This window comes from Zalophus californianus, chromosome 7 (assembly GCF_009762305.2).
Source record: "Zalophus californianus isolate mZalCal1 chromosome 7, mZalCal1.pri.v2, whole genome shotgun sequence".
Lineage (NCBI taxonomy): Eukaryota > Metazoa > Chordata > Mammalia > Carnivora > Otariidae > Zalophus > Zalophus californianus.
Window position 1 is genome coordinate 111,308,728 of NC_045601.1, and position 23,268 is coordinate 111,331,995.

General features: G+C 51.2%; 1 protein-coding gene across 4 annotated transcripts in view; it reads left to right on the forward strand.

Moving 5' to 3' along the window:
• Positions 1-23,268, forward strand: part of KIF6 (kinesin family member 6) — a 465,199-nt gene that overhangs the window by 439,357 nt on the left and 2,574 nt on the right. For 3 of the 4 annotated variants that reach the window (XM_027603428.2, XM_027603429.2, XM_027603430.2), the window contains 3 exons: positions 8,162-8,251; positions 9,922-10,028; positions 14,704-19,899. In XM_027603428.2, the coding sequence (XP_027459229.1) occupies positions 8,162-8,251; positions 9,922-10,028; positions 14,704-14,714 (208 nt within the window). In that variant the 3' untranslated portion in view covers positions 14,715-19,899. Of the gene's footprint in view, positions 1-8,161; positions 8,252-9,921; positions 10,029-14,703; positions 19,900-23,268 lie in introns of those variants that run through there. The other variant, XR_003521659.2, reaches the window with a different exon arrangement.

Sequence of the window (23,268 nt, forward strand, 5' to 3'; positions counted from 1 at the left end):
AGTTTTAAAAAGAGGTAGTGGGGCGCCTGGGTGGCTCAGTCTTTAAGCGTCTGTGTTTGGCTCAGGTCATAATCCCAGGATCCTGGGATCAAGCCCCACATCGGGTTCCCTGCTCAGTGGGGAGCCTGCTTATCCCTCTCCCTCTGCTTCACTCCCCTGCTCGTTCTCTCTCTCTCGTTTTCACTATCTCTCTTAAAAACAAACAAACAAACAAATAAATAAATAAATAAAGATAGTAGTGGGAGGTGGGGGTTGTGCCAGATAGTACCTTTAACATGATGAGAATGTCACATGACCTCTATGGTCTTCTTTTTTTTCTTTTAAGATTTTATTTATTTATTTGAGAGAAAGAATGAGTGGAGAGAGGGACAGAGGGAGAGGGAGAAGCAGACTCTCTGAGCAGGGAGCCCGACATGGGGCTCAATCCCAGGACCCTGGGATCATGACCTGAGCCAAAAGGCAGATGCTTAACGACTGAGCCACCCAGGTGCCCAACCTCTATGGTCTTCTTCTCAAAATCCTATAACCCCAGTCCAATCATGAGGAAAAAACCTGGAGACATTCTACAAAATACCTGGCCAATCCTCCTCAAAACTGTCAAGGCCATCAAAAACAAGGAAGATATAAGAAACTCACAGACAGGAGGCGCCTACGGAGACAGGACAACAAAAGATAATGTGCGAGCCTCGAAGGGGTCCTAGGTCAGAGCAACACATTAGGGAAAAATTAAGAAACTCCAACTAAAGCATGGACTTGAATTAATAATCATGTATCAGCATTGTTTCATTAGTTGGGACAAATGTTCCATACCAACATAAGAAAGTATAATAAGGGAAACTGGGTATGAGGGACATGGTAACCCTTTGTACTATCTTGGCAACTTTTCTGTAAACCTAAAACTCTTCTTTTGTTGTTGTGTTTAAGTATGGTTGACACATACTGTTACATTAGTTCAGGTTTACATCGTAGTAATTCCACAAGTCTATACGTTATGCCATCATCTGAAACTACTCTTTAAAAAAAAAAAAAAAAGGCCAGCCAGTGAGCCCTCCACCACCTGATCGACATTTTCCCTGGACTTCCGCATACCCCCCCCACGCTGGCCCTAGGTGCCAGTACTTCCGCTTATGTTCCAGTTTTAAGAAACACCTCCTATCTGAGCCCCTAAGTCCAGGGTCAACAATTGGCAAAGTGTGTTCTGTTTGGTAAGCCTGGTGTTTTAAAAGGCAGTGTAGATCCAGAAATGAAAAAATTGATAACTTGGACTTTATTAAAATTTAAAACACTGCTCTGCAAAAGACACTGATAAGAAAAGGAAAAGATGAACCACAGACTGGGAGAAAATATTTTCAAAACATGTATCTGATAAAGGACTTGGATCCAAAATACACAAAAACTTAAAATTCGACAAATAAGGAAAACAATTTAAAAATGGGCAAAGGATCTGAACAGCCACCTCACCCAAGAAGTTTTACAGATGTATGTGTATGACAAAATGCTCAAAGTCATATGTCATTAGGGAATTGCAAATTAAAGCAACAATGAAATACCACTACACACCTATTGGAATGGCTAAAATCCAAAAACAATGACATCCGCAAATGTTGGTGTGGATGTGGAGGTATAGGAACTCTCCGTCTTTGCTGGTGGGAATGCAAAATGGCATGGTCCCTTGGGAAAACAGTTCAGTGGCTTCTTACTAAACTAAACATATTCTTACCATATGATTCAGCACTCATGCTCCTTAGTATTTACCCAAATGAGTTGAAAACTTAGGTCCATACAAGCACCTATGCCTGGGTGTTTACAGCAGCTTTGTTCATAATTGCCCTAAACTAGAAGCAACCAAGATGCCCTTCAAACGATGAATGGACCAATGAACTGTGGTACATCCAGACAATGGACTATTACACAGTGCTAAAAAGAAATGAGCTATTGAGCCATGAAAAGACATGGAGGAAGCTTAAATTCATATTACTGAGTGTAAGAAGCCAATCTGAAAAGGCTACATACTGTGTGATTCCGACCTGACATTCTGGAAAGGGCAAAACTGTGGAGGCAGTAGAAAGACTAGCGATTGCCAGGGCAAGAGAGGAGGGGTGGAAAGGATGAATGGGGGGGCACCGGGGATTTTTAGGGCAGTGAAACTATTCTGTATGCTATGTAGCTGTGGGCATATGATATTATGCATTTGTTAAAATCCACAGAACTGTACAACAGAAAGAGTGAACCCCCAGGTAAACTATGGACTTTAGTTAATAATAATGTATCTATATTGGTTCATCAGTTGTAACAAATGTACAGCGCTAATGCAAGATATTAATAATAGGGGAATCCACAAGGCGGGAGAGGGGAGATAAGGGAACTCTTCTGTACCATCTGCTCAGTTCTCTGTAAATCTAAAACTTCTCAAAACAATTGGTTCATCAATTTAAATTCTTTAAAATGGTAGTGTAAGTAGACTTGCTCTACAGCAATACAGGTACCTTAGCCTTAGTGTCCCACACTGGTCCTCTCTGGGCGTTCCCTCAGGTACCTGCCGACCTCTGGGACACTTGAGTTTGCAACCCCTGTATAGCGGCCTCCTTGCCCTGAAACTCCTGGACTGCACAGAACATGTTTGAAAAACACTGGCCCAGCCAAAAGGACAGGGCTTTCCCTGGTCATCGCTCTGGCTCAGTCCCAAGCCCCTCATGTGGCCCACACATTAATAAGGTCTCCTCCCAATGATGAGGCTCAGAACCCCTGTTAATTCCCCAGCCTCTTTTCTAGATCTCTTGCATAGTTCCTTACTGGTAGAAATATCCTGCCCAGCAAATAGGAAGCTCCATCTCTTAAGTTTTCTTTTGTTTCAAAGACAATGCATTGTGTGCATGTGTGCGTGCATGCGTGTGTGTGTGTGTGTGTGTGTGTGTGTGTGTGTGTGTGTGTGTGTGTAAAGGCCCAGCATGCACACTCCAGGGCTATAAGGTAGAAATAGACTACGCCTGCCAAGTAAAGTTCAGAACCCTGAATTTCAAAGGTGTATATCAGATCACCCATGGGAGCTTTTCTCAAAATCTTGCTCCCAGAGCACTACCCCAGGCCCCTTCGATGACTGCTGGCAGGAGGGTCTTTGGAGAGATGGCCCAGATAGGCCTTGGAGCGCTGTTCATCTCCTGTGGCAGCCAGTGCTCTGGTGGCAGAGATAACCAAGCATCCTGAATGGTATTTGCTAAGACACCTCAACTGTGAGTGTTTGGCACCCCTAAATTCCCTCCATGCAGCAGTTTGGATACCCAAAATTGTAGTCAGAAAGTTTCCAGTAGGTGAGAGGAAAAGGTCCCTGCTGGAGACTGGAAAGGGAGAGGCATAGGGGCTCCACCTCTGACAAAGAAATCACCTGCCACGTGCTTTATAATGCTGGCGGAAAAGAGCTCACAGGACTCTAGCAGGGATGAGGCGGGAAGGACACGCTGTCCCACGTCATCATGGCTTCTCAGACATTCTCTGCCAACACCCAGCAGTGGAGGATGAGTTGTTGGTGTCTTTAAATTCCCCAAGGAGACAGCTTTACCTTTCTTCTCTTACTTCTTTTTACTTCTTTTCTTTCTTTCTTCTCTTTTCTTCTCCTGGGCCTTGTAGGCCAAGCACTGAGCAAATGTGCAGCATACGATCGTTGTCCCTGCTTTACAGATGAGAACACTCGGGCTCTGAGAGGTCAATTAACTTGCTCAGGGTCTCCCAGCTAATCAGTGATAAGGCAGGCTTGGAACCTGTCGGTGTCCAGCTACTCTGCTCACTCCTCACATCAGTGACTGCCCTTGAGGAGCATATGTATATTCTCTTGCTTAGTAGGAGGTGGGCATTTTCCAGCCCATATTCTGTGCTATTTTATACAACTTTGCTTTCTTTATATTCTACCAAATGCCAGGTCCTCCTGCTTGGGGCCTCCCCTCTTTCAATGTGTCCACAGCCTGATTTTTCCAAGGGGCCAGGATTCTCAAAAAGCAAATCTACACTTGCCTACAAAGCCACCATCTGACTGGAAAACCAGAACTCCCTGCTATTTGCCCCCACCACTTCTGCTGGGAAGCCCTGAATTCCATCCCCTCATTTAACTAACTGAGGCCCAGAAAGGAAAAGGGATGTTTTTATCACTGTAGTTGATAATCCTGAACTTCAGGCTCCAGGCTGAGTGGTGGTGCTTTCTTTCTTCCTCCTTCCCTCCCCCCTGCCCTCTCCCTGCCTCCTCTCCTCTCTTAGCTTCACTCCTGTACTCCATTCTTCCCCATCCCTTTCTCCCACTCTCTTGCTCTGCTCATCTTCATCCCCACCCTCTATTCCCTTTCTCCCTCTTTTTTCTTTATTTGTCTCCCTCCCTAGGCATCTTGCCCCTCTCCCATTCTCTCCATCAGCCAAGCCTACCTCTCCATATTGCTTGTCATTTTGTCCCCTCTGCCACCAAGCTTTACCTGTCAACTTTTGTGAAAGGGTGCCCACCATGGAAAAGGCTAAGAACCAGCCACTGGGCAGGGCCTCCTAGAATCTTCTTGGGGAACCAGTATAAGAATCATGCTCCCCTCCCAGCACCCACTGGTGTGAGAAGTAGCACCATGGTATCCCTGAACATTCCTTAGGTGTTTCAATTGAAAGAGACCCTTAACCCAGAAGCTCTGAGCAGTGGATTTCATAGGTGTGCATCGCATCAGTGTGGGTTACCTGCAAGGAGTCCCCTCAGTTTAGATTTTCACAAAGGATGTCTGAAACAAATCCTCATTTTAGTTCTTTCGGGCAGCAGACTCTTGGGCAAGGCAGCTCCCTCCTTGCGGATTTCCTCATCTCATCTTCCAGATACATCTAGGTCCCTCTGACACTATCATTCCACGAGCAGATAAATGTGCCAGTGCCATGGAAGGAGCTGCAGGGGTGAAAGAGCCAGAGTCCGCTGGCTTTTTCCCCCCTAGCTCCAGAGTGGCTGCTCTGGATGGACTCACTGCAGGCCTGGGGCTAGTCCTCTGCTCCTCAAGTTCTGGAAGAAACCTGATTGCATCACTTCCTCAGGGATGGTCTGTGGGCTGATCACCCTAAATTCACAACACTCTGATTGGCAACCCAGGAGGCCTTTTATTAATACTACTCATTAACCCTTATCAAGAAAAAGATAGTTCTGATGGCTGGTGTGTTCTTTCTCCAGAAGGCACGTCAGCATGAGAAATGAATGCAATGTGCAAGGCTGATTGGTCAGGAAAGAAGACAAAAGTAATTTGTGGTGTGATCCTGAGGGTTCAGAAACTGAGCTGTGGCATCCACGGGCACTCTAACAGCTTCGAGACTGAGGGAGTCATCTCTCTCAGGAGCCCCAAGCTTTCACATTGTGCCATCCTCCTGCACGGTTGCAGCAATATGCTGGATAACCCCATCTTTCCCCGGTGCTGATCACGACACCTTTCTGCCCTGTCCACGTCCATCTCTGCCCCTCCGCCACCCACTGCCAACCCTCAACTGTTTGTACCTGTGGATGCTCCCTGGAATCTTAGTCAAGGAGCCACTGGGAATCCACTGGGAATCCACTGAGTTAATGAGCCATTTGAATGCCAGTGACCTGATCTTGCAAGACTTGCTAGTTTCCAAACTGACTTTGACCTGGCGTAATCAAAGCTCGTACAGAATGGAGAGCCCTTTCTCCTTCCCTTCTGGAGGCCTGCACCAGGAACCATTCAGAAGGAGCCCTGATCATTGACTACTGTTCTCCAAAGAAAAGCGTGCAGAGCCTGCCACCTTGTGGCTGCCTCTGGTTCTACAGCATCCCTAACCAGACAGCGCAGATGCTCCTCCCCCCGCCCCCCTCCCCTCCACTAGCCAGTGGAGTCTCTGGGATGCAGGGAAATAGGCATGAGGGTGGGGGGATTCCTAGGCTCTGATTTCCTTTCCTGTTTGTTTGACCCACAGTCTCGAACCTGTGGAGGCAGGCCCAGGGAAAGAGGCCCTGCAGCTGGCTGAGATGGGAGAGGGCAGAAGGCTGGAGCGGGGGAAGGGGCTGTATTCATAGGTGGGGCAGCAGGTTGTTGGGCCTATGGAATGCCTCAGACTGATGGTGCAGGCTAGGCAAAGCCGGCGCCCCGTCTAACCCTAGCCCACTTCTCAGCCTGAGTGTCTCCATCTGTAAAGGAGGGTTCCAACCAGGTGACCTTTTAGGTCTCTTCCAGCCCTGATATGGTGCCTAGGCAGGACCATCCCAAAGCAAGGAAGAGAACCCCAGCCTGTCACTGGCATCCTGGGATAGCGTTGGCCTCTTCACCTCCCAAGGGGCACTGTTGGGTTCTGCTGTTTGCAACCAGGAATCCAAGGCAAGGCACACACATCGGGCAGCCTAGTTAAATGGGCAAAAATGCACCTGCCTGAGCTGTTGGGTCTGACTTGTCACTTGGGAGCAGGGGCTGGTCAGTCGGTGTGGCCAGAGGTGAGCCATGCATTTCCAGCCGAGTCCGGTTGATAAAGTATCGTGGCTGAGAGCACGGATTCTGACCCCTCACAGAGTCATGGATCAGATTCAGATTCTGCCCTTAGCCAGCTGGTAATATTTAGAATTTCTTTAACCTCCCTAAGCCTCCATTGTCTCACCTGTGTAATGAGGATAATGAGGCTATTGACAGGAGGAAATGGCATGATGTTTGCAGAGCACTTTCCAGGACCTGGTGAGTAGACGGTGTCCATAAAGGCCAGCTATTCTGCTGCAACCGTGCACTGTTCTTTCAAGTTAAGGGAAGAATGACCCCAAAGGCAATTGAGAGATCATCCTGGCTGCCTCCTCCATTTCAAAAGGCGGGGGGGGGGCATTGTCTTGCTTTCAACAGACCAGACAGCCTCTACCCAGAGCTGTGGGGCAGGGCCTCCCTGCAGAACCATGAGGGCACGATCCCTGCCCAGCAGGCCCTTTACTCAGTGGATCCAGAAGATGGGACCATCACCCCAGTGAGTCCAGAGGGCAAGAACATTAGACCAGAGAGGATTATTTTCAAGCTTTAAGATCTCATGGAGTTTGCACTGCTAGGTTTCGGACCTGCTTGGGACCCATCACCCCTTCCTCCTTTCCTCTTTCTCCCTTGTGGAAATGGGAATGTCTAGCCTACACCTGTGCACCATTGTATTTTGGAAGCACATAACTTGTTTGGTTTCCCAGGCTCACAGCTGGTGAGGAATTCCATCTCAGGGTGATTCGACTTCCAGTCTCACCCATATCTGATTTAGACAGGACTTTGGACTTTAGAGTTGATGCTGGGACAAGTTAAGTCTTTGGGGGCTGGTGAGATGGAAGGAATGTATTTTGCACGTGAGGAGGACATGAATTTGACGGTGCTGTGGGAGGGGGCAGGGTAGAATGTGATGGACTTAATGTGTCCTCTAAAAATTCATTTGTTGAAACCTAATGCCAGATGTGATGGTATTTGGAGGTAGGTCTTTAAGTCACGAGGCTGGAGCCCTCATGAAGGGGATTAGCGCCTTCGTAAGAAAAGGCAGAGAGCCTTTTCTTCCCAGCCTGTGAGAACACGGGAAGAATTTGGCAGTCGGCTGGAAGAAGACGGGAGTGAGAACACGACCATGCTGTACGCTGGTCTCCAACGCCCAGCCTCTAGAACTGTGAGAAGCAAATTCCTGTTGTGTGAGCCATCGGTCTAGGGCATTCTGTGATAGCAGCCTGAGCTGACCACGACACCATCCACAACACAGAATTCCTGGCTCCTCTTATAGTCAGCTCAGGCTGCCATAACTAGACGAGCTGGCTTAGACTTTAGGAGTTTATTTATTTCTCACAGTTCTGGAGGCTGGAATTCCCAGATCAAGGTCCAACAAAATCAGTCGCTGGCAAGGACCCTCTTCTTGGCTTGCAGATGGCAGGTTCTCCCTGTGTCCTCACATGGTAGTGAGCTTTGGTCTCTCTTCTTCTTCTTGTAAGGGCACCAATCCCCTCATGGGGGCCCCACCCCCATGACCTCATCAAAAACCTGATTACCTCCCAAAGGCTTCCCCTCCAAATACATCACACTGGGGGGCAGGGCTTCCACATATGAATTTGGGGGGACACACACATTCAATCTGTACAGCTCCTAAATATAAACCTAAATTTCTTTCCTGTAAATCTCCTCCCATTCTTTTTCCTTTTTTCATTGTTCTTTTGCAGCAAAGTGAACGCCAGGAAAATCTTGCCCTTGCCTTACCAGACCCCACAGAGCCGGGAGCACAACAGCACCAGCAGCCCCCTGGAAGACAGGTCTGTCTTCTCCCTCTGATGCCTGTGGCAGCCCTTGCCATGGGTGGAATGGGCCAACACTGCCAGTTCTCTTGTCCCACATCCTGCGAGCCCCTTGTCTGGTAGCTGCACAGAGCTCAGGGCTAGCCTCCCACGCCCCCACCGGTACCCTAGGAATACTCTGGAGTCTCTCACAGATGCTGAGTCCCAAAGCTGGGAGGTTTTCTCCCAGGGCCCCATGCAGGCAGACTTGCTTCAAGTCTCCTTATAAACAGATGTACCCAGGGCCATTAAAGGAAAGAAGAGCTGGCCCACGGGCCGTTCCAACATGGCCCGCTAGTCCCACCACAGGGTCCCCAGGCAGAGAAGGATAGAGAGTTAACAAGCCTAGCCTCAGGCCCTGTGCACCATTCACTGCAGACTGAACAAAGCTGACAAGGCCTCTCCCCGGCAGTGCTCTTTATGCCCCCTGACTAGAAGGCGTGAGCACCTTTCTTCACCTACACGCCTCCCAAGCTGTCCGAAGGTGAGGTCCAGCCATGCCCCTCCTGGAGCCAATAACTCCAACCAATAAATCACCCCTAAAGAAAATTCAAAGCAGTGCCCTCCTGGCTTGCCAAGCGCCCCCCTCATCGTATCACTCCACACAGCAGGTGACAGTATCCACTGTCTTAGAAGGCAGTGAGGACAGGACATAATAAAGGGCTGCTCATGATCACAAGTAATGGTTTGTGTGGGCATCCAGCTGCAATCGAGAAGAAGTGCTCCCATGGGGCAGCACGGAGCTGTTCCTTCTGTCTGGGCTCCGGGAGGGGCATGGCTGGACCTCACCTTCGGACAGCTTGGGAGGTTGGAAAAAGAGGAGGGAGAAAAGCACATGTGCATTCTTCCTTTTTTAAGGGGATTTCTTGGAAATCCCACACTTCTTACAAATCTCATTGGCTGGAACCTGGTCACCTGACTGCACATAGCTGCAAAGGAGGCTTGGAAATGTAGAATTTTTTTTTTCCAGCCATGGTAACATATTCAGCTAAATATCATGTTTTTATAAAGAGAGGAGAGAACAGTTATCTGCCCGAGGAGCAACTAAGCCATGGTAGGGTATGGGGACGCACAGGGGAGATGTCCTACAGGATATGCCGTCTAAGTTGGGTGCTGAAGGAGACAGTCAAGCCCCAGGTGGAATAGACTTGGTGGGGGCGGGAGTTGGGAGGGATGGGGAAGGTGCTGAGACAAGGCATAATCAACCATGCAAAGGTCTTGGAGGAGAGCAGTCCAGGAAAAGGAGACAGCTAAAGCAAAGGTCCTGAGGCCAGAAGGAACTCATGTTATTGAGTAACAGAATAACAGGAAGAAGGGCAGGGTGGCTGGAGCATGGTACACCAGGGGCCAGATCACACAAGATGAGAGTTTGAGTTTCATTCCAAGAGTGTTGCAAGAAGTCACTAATGGGCTTAAGGTTTAGGGTTAAGGTTAGGGGTTAAGGTAGGGTTCGGGTTAGGGGTAAGAGAGGACATGACATGTTTGCAGGTGAAAGGATTTCTGTGGCTTCTGCCCAGATATGGTGGAGGGGCTGTGGTCCCACAGCCTCCTGGTGAGATTCATTCTCTGAACATGGAAAGAGCTTTGGAAATGTAAGCATGGAGTCCAAATGTAAGGTGCAGTGATGTGTGACTTGTGGTTGTCCTCAGCATCCCTAAGAGGCCAGCATCATCTGTCCCTCTCACCGGGGACAGCCAGACGGACTCGGACATCCTGGCATTCATCAAGGCCAGACAGAGCATTCTACAGAAGAAATGTAAGTGCACCTTCCTCCAGGGCTCTGCTCACCAACCATTGGGTGAGGGAGGGGGAAGGCCAGAGTGAGCTGAGAAGGAAGTCGGAAGCTTCCTGCATATTCCCAAAAACCACAGGACTGACCCTGTGGTCACCTCACATGTGCCTAGCATCTGCTTCCTCCAGGAAAAAGCTCCAAGAGACAGCATCACAAACACCAAGACAGGCTCAAAGGGGTGCGGGCCCAGGTGTTGCCGCCCTGCTTGGCAAAGCTTCCCTCCCTCTCCCAAATCTTCGGCTCCTTGTGTTCTCTGTCCCCAAAGCCAGATCACCTCTGTTCAGCCTTTTCCATACACGAAGGGGCTGAGTGATGATTTGGTGGCGTGAGTCCCGGGCTAGAATTATCACTCTCCCGTTGGAGCCTGGTTCTTACCAATGAGCTGTAGACATAATCACCGTCTGAAGGCTCAGGCCTGAGGACACCATTAACAGTTGAAGAAGAAATACTTGTGGTGTGTCAGACAACAGGAAGAGAATGAAAAGGCCCTTCCTGGCCTTGTCACCCACTTCCCCCACCTTCCTCTTGGCAGCTGGCGCCTGGCTGTGGACGGGCCTTCTCTTCTCCTGCCTCCCCTCTCCCCAGAGACCCCCAGGGATGAGGCCCAGGACCCCTGAGCCCAGCCGTCCTTTTAACCTCATCCCAGTAAGCCAAAGGCTAGCAGATGGCCGAGCATTGCTTCCCTGTGATGGATGAAATGGCAGACTTGGATCCTATCAGGAGTGACATCTGCCCCGAGAGGCCCACATTCAGTTTCATGGCCAGCTCTCTGCAGTTCAGACACTAGGAGGTTCGCATACGGGTGGAGCGTCCCAGGCAAAGGCCGGCCTTGCCACGTCATGCGCACTGACAGCAAGCAGACACCCTTGCCAAGATGCCAGCCAGCCCACTGTTCTCTCTCGGGGATCAGCACCACTGCGAGGTCTCTCTGAGACCTGAAATAGGCTGGCTCTGCCACCAGCCTGTGGTGACACCATAGCTCACCTTCTCTCCTCCATTTCCTTGTTGAAAAAAGAAAGGACACCAACAAATAGGGAAGATCATTTGAGGTGCTGAGCTAGAGAGCAGGAGCCAGCTCAACAGGCCTTGTGGGCGAGGGTAAGGGGCTTGGCTTCTATTCCAGGTGTAGTGAAAGCTCCCTGAAGAATTTAAGCCATGGCATGATGTGGTCTGATTGGGGCTTTGGCAAGCTCACTCTGGCCCCTGTACACAGTCAAGGCTGCAGGGGCCCGGGAATAGCAGTTATGCGGCTCCTGGGGAGGTCCAGGCAAGGGGTGAGGGTAGCCTGGCCCCGGCAGCAGGTTGGACATGAGTCGTGAGGGAAAGGAGAGCCAGGAGGGCTGGTGTGCACCTGCTCTAGCAGCTAACCGGGTGGGGATGCCATCGGCAGAAAGGCAGGGAGGCGTGGACACCAGAGGGAAGTTACTGGGGGAATTCAGAGTTCCCCCAATCCAGTTGGCCCATCCGAATTTTCAGAAGCCCCCTGAGACCCCAGAGGAGATAAGCAGGCCCCTGAACACGAGTCTGGGTGGACTATAGTGCCATGCCCTGAGTGAAATCCCTGTCGAAGAGAGCAAATAGGGTTATTCTAATCGCTGACACAGACCACTGGGGCACTCTGACATTTGGAGGTGAGCGCGAAGATCCAACCAAAGCTACAGAGAAGGTTCGGCCAGGGCGAGAGAAGGGCCAGCAGGGAAACAAGCATGGCCTCAGGCAGGCCTGCAGGAGAACATGGTCCAGCGGAGAAGGGCCGCTAGAGCCCAGGGCTGCTGGAGGCTGAGGAAGCAGGAATGGGACGCTGCCCACTGGCCACTCACCTGTCATGGTGGGCTGGACAAGTGCCCTGTGGGGGGGTGGGGGGGTGGGGGGTCGGGGGGCGAAACGCCCATTGCAGGGGTTGAGGAAAGAAAAGAAGGAGCGAGAGCAGAGATGGGGAGTGGGGCCAGCTGTCCCAGGGGCTAAGCCGGGAGGAGGCTGGGGCTAAGGAGAAGCAGGGGTTACACAGACGTGTTCTCATGCTGAAAGGAATGGTCCAGTAGAAGAACGGAGGTGGATGATGTGGGAAGGAGGACCAAACTTGCAGGGGAAACTCTTCAGGGAAGTAGAGGGCGTAGCATCCGGAACTTAAGTGGAGCGAGCGGTTGGCATTTGGAGCTGGGAGACTCCCCTCCCCTGGAACAAATGCACAGAAATCAAACATCATTCATCCCCTCAAGAAATCCACATAAGCAACATTTTTAAGTTATGTTTACTGAGCTTTTGCCCGCATAATAAAGACGCTACTTCCAACCCTCTCAGAGAAGAGGCATAAACCCAAGGTCTATGTCAGGATGACGTCTTCTGCTAACACAGTGCCCAGGTGGTACAAAAAACTGTGCTGAAAGGCGGGCACCCTTAGTGTACAGAGCCTACAGTCTGATCCCCCTTTTGACAGGTGGGGAAACTGAGGCACGCAACAGTAGAATGGCAGAGCCAGGATAACCCAGCTTTTCTGCACTCTCTCCACGTGGCCACACTGTCTTGAAAAGCCACTCTGTGGTCGGTCGGGTGTTTGTCTCTTGGCCTCCACCCTCCCTGCAGCTGGGGAGCTTTGTTCTCCAAACAAATAGCCTGGAAGTAATTCATCAAAACAAAAGTTCAAGGGTTCAATTTTTATTCTTAAGGGGAAAAAAAAGTAATCTTGGGTTCTTAGTGACCATGAGGCTGCAAAGGAAGCTGAAGAAGGATGACAGGGGGTCCCGTTCCACCAGGTCAGGGCCAAAGGGCCAGCAGGTGCGGCCTCCCCGACGGGCGGCAGATGGCCAGGTCCCACCACGCAGCACTTTCTACACAGCCCCCTTATCAGGCCTCCGTGTCAGGCAAACATGCAGGCCGGGCCCCAGGCACCTTCCCCAGCCAAAGCAAACACTTCTCTCCCCTGCCCTGGGCTCCCTCCACTCTTAATTTAGTGGCGCTGTCTGTCTGGGCTTCTTCAGGAGGGCTCATTATGGGGAATTTGTGACTATCAGCCTGGGAGCAGGAACCCAGAGAGGGTGATTTAACGGACGCCTCGCCTGCTGGCTCTTGCACTTCACCAAGGGCCAGGATGAATCTAGTTGATTTAGGATTCATGGAAAAGCTGTGGAACGTTTAAATCCCTGCCAGGGGCACGTGTGGACAGGTATATATCCCCCGTACGGGGTGTTTGTCATCCATGGTGTCAAATCTGCTGGTTCTAACTGCCAAGGACGGCTTTAAAATCTGAGAAAATGAGGTTAACCCCTTTCTAGAGTGCTTTTTAAAAAAAATCTTCCTAATCCCTGAGTTTGGAACTTTTTGCCTGCGGACAGGAACCTCGGTGTGACCCCCATGACCAGCACGCCCTCTTCTCTGGCTGGTGCCAGGAAGAGGCTCTGCCAAGTGCCTCAGAGCCCCCTACCACCCCAAACTCCTCCATCTGCACCCTGAGAAACCCTCCAGCTCTCCTTTGTGCAGGATCCGTCCCAGTGAAATGGAAAGAACCTAGAACTGGGAGGGAGGAGGCCCAGACCCAGGGCTCCTTTACCCTCGGCCCTGTGTGACCTTGGGCAGCTCACCTCACACGTCTGTCAAGTTCAGATTTCGCCCCCCTCGGGGTGGCCAGCCCCTCCTGTGATAACACCCATAGAAGTCCCCTCTAAGCAGCCAAGCACCAGGGAGCCGTAATTGGGGGAACTGGCCTCAGTGGTGAGAGCTCACCCAACACAGTGAGGAGTGATTTCCTCTCCATGATTGCTCTGCAGCAATAGCTCCCAGTCTGGGAACCTACAGTCACAAAATCCCCGTACAGAATGACGGCTCCGCCACCACGTCACTGGGGCTCAGCGGGTCCAGAAATGGCCCCTTTTATCTGGGGTTGAGGTCTGTGTCTGTGGGGCCCTCTGGCTCCTATTATGATAGCCAGACTTTAAGCAAATTAACTGCTTGTCACTCACACCACTTCTTCTCACACGTTAATGTGCCAGTAAATGTAGGGGTTTTGTTAAAACGTAGATTCTGGTCCAGGAAGTCTGGGTTGGGGGCCAAGATTCTGCACTTCTTAACAAGCTTCCTGGGGATGCCAGGGCTGCTGACTCACACTTTGAGAAGCAAGGAGCCATGCTAGTTACCTTTCTTCTTCCGGGTACCTCATCTGCTCCATGGATCTGGATGTTTGGAAGGAGGCCCAGAGAACGAACATGATTTGCCCAGCCACACCACGGGTTGGGGACTGTCCTGGCTAGAACTCAGGGGCCCTGGTTCTTAGTCCAGAGAACCCTTCTCTGTGTCCAGCCATGGGGTCAGAAAGAGCCATCCTGGGGGGAAACCTGGGGAGCTCAGTCGTTAAGCATCTGCCTTTGGCTCAGGTCCTGATCCCAGGGTCCTGGGATCAAGCCCCGCATCAGGCTCCCTGCTCGGCAGGAAGCCTGCTTCTCCCTCTCCCACTCCCCCTGCTTGTGTCCTGCAGAGCTGGGGGAATAAAGGCAGCCCCTGGAAGTCAGGGTACTGGGAGGCGCACCACCCCAGAGCCGAGGGGAGTGGCTTGCAGCCTCCTCCCTGTGCCCCGCGCCCTTCCATCCGGAGAGAAATTGGTGCCCCCCATGCACAGCCTAACCAAGAACATCCCATCTCCTTTCAGGTTTTCAGTAGGTGTCCAGCCATACATCGTGGCCGCAGGAACAGAGTACGGATGAAGGAAGGCACCTTTTCTCACTCACCCTGGCTTCGGACATGATCTGCGGTCGGCTAAGAGCAACTAGTGATTTTGGCTCCAATAGAAGGGGTTGTGTTTCCTTAAGGATGGTGTCCTGAAGGCTGCCGGTGAGGCTGGGGCTAGGGCTTAGGGTGCCATCCTTGCTGTAGGTGCTGGAGACAATGCCAGGGTGCCAGGGGTGGGACAGCGGCTTCTGCTCACTTTTGTGGTGCTGCTTCCCATGGTCGATTACAAACCCGGGATATTATGAAACAGTACCATCAGAATGTAGTGGCAGGGGAAGCTCGTGCTGGTAGAATATAAGAGAAATGATAACCCATTATTTTTAGCTAACTACCAACCAGGCGTAGGAGCCCAGGAATAGCTGGGGCAAGTCAGGCAGGATGGGGTGTCAGAGCCCAAGATAAAGCAGCTGAATACAAAGCATCTTGATAGCCAGTCCTGATCTCCCAAACCAAACCTTCCACCATCACCCTCATAGCCCGGATGACCCATAGACAGCACCTGAATCAGCCGTATTTCCAGGGAGCCACCCACCCAGCAGGGTCCAAGGACATCGCTGCACCCTGAGAGCAGGAGATGGCTCCCGGGAGCCCTGCAGAGAGTTTGAGAGGGGGCGGTATGGGCAGCTGGGGCCTCACACCCTTACGAAGCCACTTGGGCAAGGATTGGGGCTAAAACTTTCCACACCCACCAAGGAAACAAAGCTGCTGGGGGCTTCCCTCCATGAGCCTTTTCAGCACTCCAGAGCCTGGCTGCAGGATAGAGACCCAGAGGAGGGTGGGCCAGCCCTCAGAAGGCCCTCAGAGAACTTCCACCTAGCCTGCGTAAGGGCAGTGTCAGCAAGGTCCCAAGCCAGCTGTAGGTGGGGAGGGGTGTGGAGTGGGTAGAGGAATGGCACCACGATGAAGCTAAGTGAATAAAAGTGTCTGTCTACCACTCCCACTATCTCTGTCCTATAAATACAGGACCTGCCACCACAGAGAGCAGAGAGAAAATACATATAATTGGCTTAATTTCTCCCCTTGCCAGGACTGGGTAAAAGGGTCATGTGGGAGAAGGTAGATGATCACATTTCAGAGCCAGTCTGCCCATAGAGCCCCCCTAATCCACACCCCTATTGATAATATTAGAAACAGAGAGGAGGGACTGGCTTCTAAGAGCTAGTTAGTGGCAAGGGTCCCCTCCTCAGGGGGCTTTCCCTAACCCCCCAACTAGAGCCACCCCCATTTCTCTGTCTCATTTTCCCCATCACTACGTGACATATTATCTTTCTTTATTTGCTTATTTTTTTATGGCCTGCCACCCCTCCCCGAGACTAAAAGCTCCATGACAACAAAGACCTATAGGTCTTGCTCACCTCCGTGTTCCCAGCACAAGTTCGTACTGAATAAATAATCCTTCAATTAATGAGTGGCAGAGTCAGAACCCAGATCTCCTACTCTCGGGCTCATGTCTGTCCCACGCCTTTACTCTGGCTCTGCGACTGAGGCCGATTGAGGCAGAGTCCAGTCTCTCTGGTCGACCCAGTCCCTCATGGTTCTGTGGCACATAGTAAGTCCTCCATAAAGTCTATAGAACCCGGGAAGATCAAACAGAGCCCTTCCAGCCTGATCCTAGAAACCTCCCCAAGTCCACAGGGCCGACACGTAGCAAACAGACACACGCTCTCAAGAATGCTGAAGGCAGCATAGAGTTGGCCAAAACCCCTCGGAGACAGCCTCAGTGTACCTAGCACACCTGAGTGCCTTCAGCCCTCTAGAGCTGGTCAGAGTCTATTGACTTTAGATCTCCTGCTGAGAACTTATCTCCAGGATCCAAAGGCCTTATTGACAGAGATGTGTGGTATGGCCCCACGCAGGGTGTGAACCCACCTCCTGGAGCAGAGAGAAAAGAAGAGAGAAAAACAGACAGCTGGGTCATGGTGTCCTGCAGGGGTCATATACAAAGTGTATGCAGCCACTGGAGAGGGAGCCCCCTCTCCAAAGGTCCCCTCTCAATGGAAGCTGGGCCTTGGACATGGACACATGCTTGAGCACAGTGCATCTTCTCCAAAGTTCACTGGCTTCTAAAAGGGGAGAAATGGATGCAAGGCTCTGGAAAGACTGTCCAGCAACCCTGAGCTCAGTGGAGCATCTGAGTTCACTCCAGGCCAAACTGGAGCTTTCCAAGACATCTTCTGGAAAGTAGCCTGGCCGGTGACTCCAGCTCAGTCCCTACTAGAATTCAATTTGCTCTGCTATTCACTTGACAGCGATGTGAGGAGAAGGAGGGTGGTCTAGATGTTAGGAGGAGGGCTTGCTCAGATCTTGCTAAAAGGGATTTTTAGGAAGCAGACATAGAAACTGTGGTAGATCAAATAGCCAGTCTTAAGACTTTACCCTCTGTAATAAAATTATACATCCAGAGCTTTGCCATGGCCTCATGGTGGCAGGGTATACTTTCCTACCCCTTAAATTTGGTCTTGAATTTGGTCTTGGTCCTGTGACTTGCCCTGCTCTATGGGATGTTAGCAGACATGATGCAAGCCTTACATGCTTGGGCTTGCCTCTTTGCACTCCAGGGATCTGCCTTGAGAAGAACATGCCTGGGATAGGTGCTGCTCCTTCGGCCTCCATCCCAGAACATACAGAGAGCATATCTAAGCCCAGCCTATAGCCTGGAGCCAAGCCCAGCTGACCTGTAGCTTGGAGCAGAGCTTCCCTGTCAAGCTCAGCCCAGATCAGCTGAACACTGGCTGACCCAAAGACCCCATATAAGGCATTGAGACTTGGGGTGATTTGTTAGGGAGCATTAATTGTAGCAATGGCTAACAGATACAGATATTGAAACCCAGAAAGGGTAGATGGCTAGATGCAGAATTTCTCAAAGTTCACTCTTTCCTTCCATGCTGCCTACTGAAATGCACTTGAGAGTAAGCTGTGTATGAAAAAATAGGACACCACTTATGACCATGAAAGAGCGACAGGGACCTGATTTACCCTCCTGCTTGAAATAACTGAAAACTAGACAAAATGTATAAAACAATGGAAGAAGGCAGTACAGGACACCAACCGCCAAGAGAAGTGAAACAAGCAAGGTGAGCCCAAGATTGCGGCACTTAACTTCATGCAGGGCTTGGGCCTCAGTCCAGGAGAAGGCCACCATGGGGCGCCTAGTGGTTTGCTGAGTCGAGGAGCTGGTACCAGGGGTCCAGGGAGGCCAAGGTGGCTTCCACTGGCAAGGTGAAGGACAAGGGATGAGAAAGCTGCAGACAGACAGAGCGGACAGACTCCGACGATCTCCAGAGGGCACTGTGGAGACTCTCAAGTCTTCAGCTCACAGCTGGGCAGTGCATGGTGGGGAGGAAATCACGCAGGGCTGGGGAAAGAACCACCAGAAAGGAGCAAGTGGAACCATCTCCAGAAATAACACAGGGTTGGGAATAGTTCATGCTCCCAACAGCCACAGTGGAGAAACCTTCTCACAAAAGAGTCATTGAACAGAAATCACGTAAAGGTACTGCCATGGAAGTGGGGCCAAATTAGCCATAGATCAAAGCTCTTCTGGTTCTACCTAACACAATCTAAAAAGTAAGCCTCAAGAGAGGCAAACTGTTTTCAGTAAGTTTCCAAACAAAGCTCAAAAATATGTAAAGGATCCCTGGGTGGCACAGTCGGTTAAGTCTCTGACTCTTGGATTCAGCTCAGGTCATGATCTCAGAGTTGTGAGATCAAGCCCCATGTCGGGCTCCAAGTTCAGTGAGGAAGGAGTCTGCTAAAGCTTCTCTCTCCCTCTCCCTCTGCCCACCCCCCAATCATGCACTCTCTCTCTCTTGCTCTCTCTCTATCTCAAATAAATAAATCTTTTTTAAAAAAATATTTAAAGGGATTAAAAAAAAAAAACCTAACACGTAACAATGTAGAAGTGGCACCCAGTAAAAAAATTACCAAGCATTCAAAGAGGCAGGAAAATATGGCCTGTAGGAGAAAAACCAATCGAAAGAATTAGAAACAGACCGAGGAATGACACAGATGATTGAATTAATAGACAAGGACTTTTTTTTTAATGCAATGGGTGTATGTTTAAAATATAGGGAGAAAGATGCCCCTTATCATTCCTTAGATGTAAACATGACTCAGTCATCTGGTCATTCTTTTAACAAGGATGTGCCATCCACTGTGCTAAGTTCTGATGACTCAGAGGCGACTGGGACAGAGAAAGTGCCAGCCCTCTTAGAACTTACATTCTAATTAGGGAGACAGACAGCAATTAAACAAGGGAATCTGAGCTAAGAAGGAGTTGGGGTGGGATAGGATGGGCCTGGGCTCACCATCAAGGTGGGTCAGAGTGTGAGAGCTGGGGCAGAGTACTGAGAGGAAGGTGGAAGAGGCAGGCTCAGAACTAGAATGCCAGGTCAGGGGTTTGATGTTGTGAAGAGGCCTGGGGCTGAGCCGTCGACTAGGAAGGTGGAGCATGGCAAATAGGGGGACTTAGGGGATCTGAGTCATTGAAGAATATGGAGGGAGAGAGTATTTCATGACATGTGTCCAGGGGTCTGCCAGGGCAACCAGACAGAGGAGGTGTGGAAGGGTTGGCTGTGAATGTTAGAAGGTGAAAATGTCCGTGTAAAATGTGGAAGGAGAAATAGCATTTCCTTTAACACAGGTTCCATCTCCGGTGTGGCAGGTGGCCCCTGGCTATGGCCCTGGATGCTTCTGTCAGGGCTAGGGAAGAGGTGGCAAACTTTATTATGGTTAACTGCTCTGTTTGGGTTTCCATGGCCAAGTGCCAGTGAGCAGGGCTGAGCCCATGTTATGCACATTGAGGGGGAACTCGGAGCAACCAGCAAACAGAAAGCTGGTGAGGGATGTCTCTCTCTCACTTTGCTCAACTCCTTGTCTTGAGAAGGCAGCCCTTCCCCAGACCAGCCCCATGGCCCCTGCACTCCCTGTCCGATGTGTGAGATACTAATGTCATCTCTCCTCTGAAGTACCTTTTGGGTTGGCCTTTTCCATGACTTTCCTTAGAGCCAGGCAAGGAGATGCCCTCAGCCATGCCTCAGACACTTTGAAGTGCCTTGGCAGAAAGTTTCTAAACCTCCCTCCAGCACTGGGACCTGCCATGGCCAACAGTGTCATCATCTGGGCCCATGTGGGCCTCATTCCCTTTTCTCCCTTCAGGTTATTCTTTTTTTTTTTTTTAAGATTTATTTATTTTACAGAGAGAACACAAACAGGGGGAGCTGCAGAGGGAGAGGGAGAAGCAAGCTCCCCTCAGAGCAGGGAACCCAGTGGGGGCTCGATCCCAGGACCCTGGGATCATGACCTGAGCTGAAGGCAGATACTTAACTGATTGAGCCACCCAGGTGCCCCTCTTCAGGTTATTCTTGCATGGGGTGGTTGACCAGATGCCCCAAGGTACTCCAGTATTCATGCCTAAGGAGTTGTGCTGGGGCCCCTTGGTCAATCCTTGGTTCCAGGAGAACAGCCTGGTGAGCAGATCATTCGACTGACCTGAGCATTCCACTGATGACATCGCTCAAGACTGGGCCACCCGAATAGTGCTGACATGCTCACTTGAGTGACTCTCATGTAGGACAAAGAATCTTCGCATGCACTGAATGGACAACAAACAAATCCATGAGTACCTGTTCTCTGCTACATTCTAAATCTTCACCATAAATTATACCTCACATGGACTCACGAATTTGGCACAATTTTTATTGAATTGCTTCTATAGACAGGAGCAGGCCTGGCCTTTTCCGTACTCTCAGTTCCTCCATTCACTATGTCTCTCAGGCCCTGGGGAGGCTCCCCTCATCCCTGCAGCCAAGATGGACCGTACCTTGGTCAACACCCCACATCCACACCCTGGTCCATGTCTTCCCAGGCTTATTTCTGCTTTTGCTTCATTGCGTCTTGCAGCTCTGGGTTTTTCCATAGTAGACAGACATAAGGAGACATAGGGGCTTCTTTTGGGGGGGTGGGAGGGCTTCTTTCATATGGGGTATCTGATGGAACCTTATTCAAATTTAGTGGCCTTCGAGAGAGAGAGGCATGATCTTCCCACTTCTGTCGTCTCCCAAGGGCATTTGTCTGACAAGCTGAACGACTCCTTCATTCAGTTCCATAGATGAGCTATTGCCCTGCAGGATGTACAACTATAATGACTCAGAAAAAGGGGTAGAGAACTAAGAGTGTGACAGACACTGGCAGTGTCCCCTGGCCCACTTGGAGGTCCCATGTGAACAGTTCCCATCCCCACCAATAGCTTCATCTCACATACCTGTCTGTCTCTACCCGAAGGTTCTCTTTGGGCACGAGGGCACTCTCAGCCCATACGCAGGGCAGGCCAGCAGTGCAGGAGTTAGCCTCTCCTGGAACAATCCTCAACTAATGAGGGGGAAGGGCTGGTGGATAAACACTCCCAGCTGCCTCGCCTCCCTGTGGGACAACTCTGAAGTGTGTCCCACACACTGTCCCAGAGCTCCCCAGCGGGGCTGAGCCCCAGCTGCCCACAGAGGTCACCTGTTCGATAACTCACCTTGTATTGACTGCCCCCGGTCTCTCCTCCCCACGTTCTTGGGACCATCTGGGATCACTTCCCCCATGAACCGCTCACACACCCAGATTTTGCCTCAGGGTCTGCTCTGAAGTGAGCCCAATGTGAACAAGGGCATCTATTTCAAAGTCATGAGTTGGGGGGCTCTTGCAACCAAGCCCTCAGAGGTGGTAAAAGTGGGAGCCCCATCCCCAACTTCAACCAGAGCCCTGCTCTTCACGGTGCCACATACTGGGGCACAGGGAAAGATTTCATGTGAGAAAGGAATCCTGCTGCTCCAAAAAAACACAATGGAAAATCTGAACAAGGTCAATACCAGGTGTGTTTGTTTATTTTAAGCCTTTCCCTCAAATCACCCCTCAGCTTTCTCCCCCCTCTCTGCGGGCCATGCCGTTGGGCTGGACCTCCCGGCGATCACACTCTCTGGCCCTGAGGGCAAAGCCCCACATGAACCTCCACCTCCCCTGCCCCCACAGAGGACGCTCTCCCACACCCCTCACCGTGGGGGACATCCAGGAGCCTGGATGATCACACGCAGGACCTGTCCTGCCACTCTGGCCCCGTGTTGCCGCCAATCCGGTGGGCGCAGGAGGGCAGCGTCTGAAACCTCTGCTCGCCCTTTTCCCCACAGGGGACGTCCCTGGGGCAGGTGGGCCTTATCTTCTCCCTCCAGTTCCGGTCTGGAACGTGCCCTTTTTCACTCGTGCGGATATGTGCCTATCGAGTGACTCCCTGAGCGAATGCCGATGTTGGTTGGTGGGGTGGCGGCCTGTCCTTTTCCTTATCTCGGGGCTCATTCAGATGGAAAGGGGCCCCGGGCCCAGCTGCTCTGTTTACCCTGCATTCTCTGCCCATTGTACATGAAATTGATCTGAGAGGGGTTTTGTTTTTCTTCTTTTTCCTCCGATCTCCTTATTAGTTCAGCCTCAGAAAGTCCCTTATCACTGCCGGATGTCAGGCCACACTCTGCCACCAGACCTGGCCAGGTTCGACTCTCCATTAATTGATTTTGCCCTCCCCACTTGGGGAGCACAAATTGGCTCTGCCCATTAGCAGCAATAATTCCCTGAAAGGAATTAGAAATCATGCCCTGTGTCCATCCTTCACAGCGGCGTGTGCCCACGTGGGGAGGTGTCGGGCAGGGAGGGGGAGCGCTTGAGGGCCCGGGGAGGTGCCCACAGTCATGCAGGTTCTCCCCTAAACTGGAGCTAGGGTGGCCTCAGCCGACAGAAGGAGTGGCTGAAACAGGTCCCGGCACAGATGGCTCAATGAGTGTGTGCTGAATGAGTACAGGGAGAGAGAAAGAGGGCTGCCTGTGTGGTGCACGGGGTCTTGAGGGCCTCTTGCCTTGACCCCCATCCACCAGTTCCACCATTACATTAACCAGCCTTTGGCTCTGTGGCCTTGGGGTTTTCATAAGGACCCCCCATTAAACTGGAAGTGCTCCCAAGAAGGACTCTATCTAAATTCCAGTCAGGTCTCTGGGTGTCTGTGAAAAGTGAGCGTGGGAACAGGACACAGGGTGGGGGTGCAAGCAGAGGAAGGAGCATGAGAAGGGGAGAACGAACAACCAGGCAAGGGGAGGACAAGTTTGCCAGCACACAGGAGGTTCTCAGTAGCTGGCCGCAAGCGAATGGAGTGTCTTGCCCCTGGCGAACCTGCCCAGGACATGAGGCTGCGGAAGGAGGCGGGAGGGCTCCAGTGAGGGCTGATCCAGCCCTCCCTCCAGCCCAACACATCAGACAGAGTCCTGCCTCTGGCTCCCTGCACCCACCCCTTTCTCCCACACAGGTAGTCCACGCTCTTCCCCTTCATTTCCTCCCACCTTAGAACCACCATCACCACCTGTGGATGGTGTCCAGACCCGTCGAGGACACTCGGGCTACAGAGGTTGCTAAGACATGCCTGAGATCCCCCAGACGTCCACGGATAAACTTTCTAAATGAT